Raw genomic sequence first — 6,631 nt, forward strand, 5'->3', positions numbered from 1 at the left:
TTTGGCCTCCAACAGAAAAAGGAATATAAGTTTTTTTCAAGCATACAGATGATAATGAATTTGTATTAGTTACTCATATCAGGACAATCTTATTTAAATGTTGCTAGTAAGAACTTAGAACATGATTCATATTGTGTCTATCATAACTGTTAATTATTAATGAACAAATATGTCACTTGGGACCTAGCTAATATTTCCAGGCCATTTCTGTGAATAGTTGTTTTCAACTGTGAGAGTGCCAATTGTCAGGAATTCAACATCCTTAGGTATTTCATAATTATTAACCATACATTATGTTAATCTGAAAAATCTCACTGCTCTCTTACCAAAAGAGAGCATCTGTTCAAAAAATGTGATTCTCATAGCATCGTTTGAGCCTGCAGATTACATGTTCAGTTATGTTTTTTAAAAAATAAAGATAAGGACAGAATATTTGTAACTACTGACCCACAATTTAAGATTGCACAAGCTGGCATGCTGGCTAACTGTGAGGTTTTACATCTTTTTCAGAAGAATTTACTATTTAAATAGGAATTCTGGATAATTACTGCAAACCATGTAATTGTCTAATTTCACTTGGAACTCTTCTACATTACTGACTTCAAAAACCATGATGCTGCAGTAAAAGAGAAACTTGACTCACAGGATGAATACACTTAAATCAGTTTTTAATTTGCCACATTTTAATGTAGCTGTTCTGTTCTTACTGCCTTACACGACAGAGTTTCTCTGACAGACAGAATGGTATCTTCTTAACACCATCTGTTAATAATGTTTATTACAGTACTGCATAGGGGGTCAGCTGGGAATGGGCCCCGAATGTGCCAACACTGTATATAAAAGAAATATAAGCTAGTCTCTGCCTGATGGATTCAGTAGATAAAAAGCTGGAAGGAAGTAATAGGGGCAGAGGGAACGACGAGATGGCAGCATACATCGTACCATTTTTAGTTTTCATTTGAATATTTCAGTCCCTTTTCCTGAGGCTCTGTTATGAAAGAATTGAGTAGACAACAAGACCAAGGTAACAAGGACGCAGACCAAGCTATAGCAAGCAGCCCCTCAAAACCCATCAGAGCAGATTCAGAGTGCAAACTTCAAGAAAGCAATTTAGTGGTACTGCCTTGACTTCAGTTTCTAGATGTGCCATGCTTTTTCTTCCCTATATAGCCCATGTTCAGCCCTAGTACTACCTTAAGTGTCCCACCCCTACATACTCTGGATGAAGGGAATTGGACTTTCTTATTTAGCATCTAGTCTCCAAGAGGCTAAAAATTCAGTGAATTTGTGCTTTCAATATATTTGTTAGCTAGAAGGCATTGCTATTTTATAGATGGAAAACAGAAAGACAAAAATTGTCTGACTCAGGAAGTATGGGAACAAGTACATCTAGAGCATTCTTTTTTTTTTAATCTATAAACTTCAATTCCTTGCGAGTACTTTACAATAGCTAATACATGTAATACTTTTGTCATTATTTTGTAGTAAGAAACATATGCATTACCCCATTTTTGTTAATAAAGTCTTACAAATTATACATCTTCATTGGATGAATCTTAACAATTATTTTGAGCACACTTCAGATGAATATGGACATAAAACACATACTCTTTATTGCAAAGCAGTCTCAGACAGCCTTCTATTTAATGGGATTGGCAACACCAGAACAGATGAACAGAAGTCTTCCTTATCCTGTACCTCGCTAGACACTTAAGTCCATTAATGCTTAGAAATTTAAAAAAAAGGGATGACAGTTGCAAGCCACTACTGTATCTGGGATATAACTGATTTTTTTCAAAATTCAATCAGATGAGTGTAAGGTCCATTTGTGTCCAGTTTTAACACCTGCCTGTTTCCGTATGTGCCGTGCTTGACGAGAACACCTGCTTCCACGCATCTGGCATTGGCAGCCAGTTCTTTTTCACACAAAGTCACAAACTGAGAATAAAGTTCCAGCCCTTTTTCTTTTTCAATATTTGCATGGTATTGCATCTTCCTTCCCTTCAGTTTACCACCTAGGGTAGCTTGTGGTATGATTAGCACATCTCCTGGTAAATCAAGAACAGAAACGTACTCACCACTTTCATTTTCACTTAATTTAACACTCAAGAGCATATTGACTGCAAATAAAAATAAAATAAGAGTTAATGTAACTAAAGTAAATTAAACAGGACCTAATATAACATCATAAAGAAGATTCAACAAATACTGCGATGTGTGGCAAACTACTCAAGTGAAAGAAACTGCTTATTAATAAAATGAAACATGGACAGTCAATAAATACTATTAACCAACTAAGATGTCTGAGTATTGTGAAGGCTGTGAAGGATATCTATATTAATATAGTATGTCTAAGGAGGTTTTTCTGGGGGAAGTGGCTGGCTGGCTGGCTGAAATCCTAAAGTTCATTCTAGTTAGACACTCCCAAAGGAACCTAGTAAGCAATTAGTGACCCTAACTTAATTGCCTGATACTCCAATAGGCAACATGTGCACAACAGTACACACTGTAGGAGGTAACACCACCTTCAGTGCACTTTGGAGAAGTTTCTGCCCTGACTGGCTTTTCATTCTGGTTGCAGTAGTTTGCAGCAGGACCCAGCACGGATCTGTGCGGAGGCCACAGCTCATCAGTTTGGCCTCAAGTGGAGTGAGTGCCCTTCAGCACTCCACTTCAAGGCACGCAGGTGCCAGCTTCTATTTTGAGAGAAGAAATGGGCAGGAAGGTCAGAGATGCAATTTGGTCCATAAACCAGAATATATAAACTTGCAAATAAAACTGATGCATTTACTAGCATTATATTTTCCAGTTTCTATAGCCAATCAAATCATTCCCCCCAAACTTCCTCTGGCTCTGTAAAAGCTGTGAGGATACTAGTGATGCCTCCAAACCTGTAAAAGTTTAATGTTGTTCAAAGGCAAAAGAGCTGAGCTGTGATTCAGGAACCAAAACCACTTGTTTAAACAGTTTCAAAATAAATTTAGGAAAAAATATTCTGTAAGACAGACACATGAGGAGGGCTGTCATAGATTAACCTCCTAATAGAAAACAGAACTTTCTTTTTCTGGACTGTTTCAGCTGCCATGCAGCTGAAAAAAACATTATTCTCAAGTAACACTCAAGAAAGTCTTACAAGCACAAAATCAATTTTCATATCATAGCTTTAAATATACCCAAAGATTTCAACTTAATTTAGCATCGCAGAAAGACTGTGCCCTCCTAGACCAAGAGAGAACCTCCTGGGAGCTGCTCTCAGCATTCTCAATAGCACCTGTGCTTGCACACTGCCAAGTCTTTCTGCTGGTCCCAGCAAGCAGCCTCAAATAGACTATTGTTACACCACCTTTTGCAAAACCACTAATATCAGCCGGCCACAGAAAAGAAAAGGAGCACTTCTGTATGGAATACGTGACATTGCAGAATTTCCCACATGATCCACTGCTACTGATGGAGGAGAGGAGGGAGAGGACATTAAATAAAAAAGGAAAACAAAAACAAAAGCTCAAGCCAAAACAACAGCGGGTGAAGACAGAAATCACTACCATTTGACCTTATCCACAGCATCTTCTCCGCTTTGATATAAATGTTAAAGTGCACGTGGAGAAGAGCAAAACAACTGCAGATACTGCTGTTATCACTTCTAACCAGAAAACTGCACTTGAAATGCTAACAGCGTACACAGGATCGCTGGAATAAGATGGGAAGGACACTGCTTAGTTATCCAGCCAACTCCCTCTACTGGCTATCATTTTAAATATCCTGCACGAACAGCAAGATCAGTGTTGAAATACTTCTCAAATCAAGCCATGAATTATTTGAAACAGTTTTCCTTAAATTCAGTTCTGTCCTAGACTGAACCTGTTGCCTGATACATGGAATATGGCAAACAGCAGCTGCAGCACTTTCCCTGTTTGCTAGAATGTTATAAGAACGGGAATTGGTTTTCTAACAGGTTGATCACGAGCAGACGGAGAGTGAGAGGTGTGGACCTGTCAAAAGAAACAAGACTGCCAAGCTGTTCTTTCAGCCAGGTGACTGATTTGGAAGGATGCTATCTGATGGCTTTTTGACTTCTTGTCCAAATGGCCGCTGCCTTCTCTGCCTTTACTGCTGTTCTTTTTCAAACAATACAAGAATTTATAAGGATTATATCATACCAATTTTTGGAACAAGATCCTCATCAGCACCTTTGAAGAAGCATATGTAGATAACAAGCCCTCTCTGGATCTACGGAAGATTACAGAAAACTATGTCAATGTTTCTCATTGTCCACCATGCACGCTCATCATCAAAACAAGTATAAAAAAATGACAAAACTACACAACAAAAATACCTCTGAGAGTAGTTTTAATTATTTAACATAGCTTCAGACATCAAGTTTACACACCACACTGTGGAAGCTTATGAGATATACGCTGATTATCTGCACAATGCTTCTACATACAATTGAACCATTTTATTAGCTCCACATGAAGCCAAATTTATTTGGAATGTACCATGTACAGTATTAACATAGACAAGGTGACAAAATTAATTAGTGTACTTAAAGCCACTGTAGGAAATTTAAGCTTTTATCCCATCAAACATACAGATAAAATAATTTTCAGTGTGAATTATGAGTTTATTTACAATTATGAAACATGACAAACACCACAGGACTTGTCAGTGAACTGAATTATATTTTGATGTTAAAAGTAATCTAGAACAAGATAATCCTGAAAAAACAGAATCTGAAAGATTTAAATATGATGACCAATTTAAATGTTGACCAACATCTATGAAGTTGTTCAGAATACTATAAAGTTGTTCAAAATATTATTTGTCAGTTTGGGTGAAATCTTTTTAGTGAAATGGGACCTTTCCCCTGATGTGTAGAGAGGATGTAAAGGATATACCACTTCTTTAGGATTCAGAGAGACTACTTGTAAGAACTTCCTATTCGAGGGCAGAATTAGGTCTGTACTGAGGAGAAAGCACACGGCAATTCTTGTGTAGCTTCTCTGCTGTCTTTGTTAGTTCACAGGAATGTGTGTGCAACAGCCAGCGCTTTGTTAAGACAAACTGACAGGCTCTGCAGCCAACAGCAATTCTGTCTCATGCACAAGTACACTGGAATTGTTTAACTTCTTCAGGAAGAAAATGAAAGGCAATATCCACAGGCATAGAGTATAAAAAAAATCTTACCTCTGCTTTGTCAAGAGTAAATAACCTTACATTTTTGTTAGAAGAAAAATAAATGTCAGCTTATGAAATGCCACTGAAGAGATGCTAACTAGATTGCAGCAGGAAGGAGTCATTAAATATCGACGTTATCACAGCAAAACGATAAGAAAGGTAAATAGTTTCTTAAAAATAGATTTTTTTCCGCCCCCATCTCTCTCTTTTCTTTAAAAGATAAAGGTTTCTGGTGAAGAAAACTTAGCTGTACATATGAGGCTTTATCCCTTTGTTATTGTAGAGATTAAACAAAATGCTCAAGGCAATGACTGAGAAAAGCAGTGCGTTCTCAACTATTTTTGTAGTGACTAACTTCTGCAAAAAGAGAATGCCAAAATGTCACATGCTGGGATCTTTAAAAGCTTTAAATGGCTCCTTTCAAAACTCATTTTTGACCATTGCAGAATATTACAAAGGTTCCCAAATGACCGCCATATTTCATAAACACTGCAAGAAATTTGATGGCCTAAACCTCAAATGACACTTCAAACCATCTGTTTGAACAAGGGAGAGAAAAAAAGGGTGCCGAAAGTTAGATACCCTTACATGTTTAGCTAAATATTCATTCCAGAAACAGACCAGCATCAGGATATTAAAAGAGAATAACAATGCACACCTACCCACTAATGTTTCTGATAAAATAGGCCAAACATATTTACACTGTACACATCTGACCACTGAATTAGAAATAAGTGACTCCGCTATATAGCTCACATCACAGAAGATCATGCTAATTCTGGAACTTGTGACAGTATTTTTTGCCGTCTCATATACAGAAGTAACAATATTTTGCAAGCAGCTTGTTAAAAAAGATTAAAAGGTAAATAAAGTGACATCTGCAAGTCCTAAGGCCAGAGAGCTAAAAGCATTCATTATTTTTCCAGCCTCTCTCATGATTTGATGCCTATTTTGAATATTCTTTTTATCACAGGATGAGACATACACACTGAGAGAAATTAGAGGGACAGGAGGATAAATGAAAAAAAAAAATTCAGAGACAAGTTAAAGCTGTTAGAGAATGCTTCTATTTATATTGCATGTTTATGATTTTCTAGAACACTTTTCAGCCACGTTATAGTTGAGAACTATTCTACTATTCGTAAGTTGAAACTTACTGTTTGAACTATGGCTGGTAACTCTGTCTAAACACTATTTTCAACACGTGCAACCATGTTTCAACCTCGTTATGTCTTACTTTTTGTTCTTCAATTTTCTTAATTGAATAGAAGATATAAAATTGAATGCCACTTCAAGAGCTAATCCAATAATAATGCACATGATCTTACATCAGTGTTTCAGATCTCCTCAGAGTTGTGCTTGTTGCCAGTGTAAGGAAGGGAAACGTGTAAACCCTCTGAAGTAAAGCAAAAACACTGCCATGGCTGAAGGTTCTCTCTAACCCACCAAAGTCTAG

The 6,631-nt window shown here is 37.0% G+C and overlaps 1 protein-coding gene across 1 annotated transcript; it reads right to left on the minus strand.

Moving 5' to 3' along the window:
• Positions 1-1,794: 1,794 nt before the first annotated feature.
• Positions 1,795-4,227, minus strand: DTD2 (D-aminoacyl-tRNA deacylase 2; the record flags this gene model as incomplete). Its single annotated transcript, XM_010166597.2, has 2 exons — positions 1,795-2,120; positions 4,158-4,227. Coding segments are annotated over 2 exons (396 nt in total), but the record flags the coding sequence as incomplete, so codon positions are not given.
• Between the last annotated feature and the right edge of the window lie 2,404 nt (positions 4,228-6,631).

The sequence above is a fragment of the Antrostomus carolinensis genome, unplaced genomic scaffold (assembly GCF_000700745.2).
Source record: "Antrostomus carolinensis isolate BGI_N321 unplaced genomic scaffold, ASM70074v2 scaffold51034, whole genome shotgun sequence".
Lineage (NCBI taxonomy): Eukaryota > Metazoa > Chordata > Aves > Caprimulgiformes > Caprimulgidae > Antrostomus > Antrostomus carolinensis.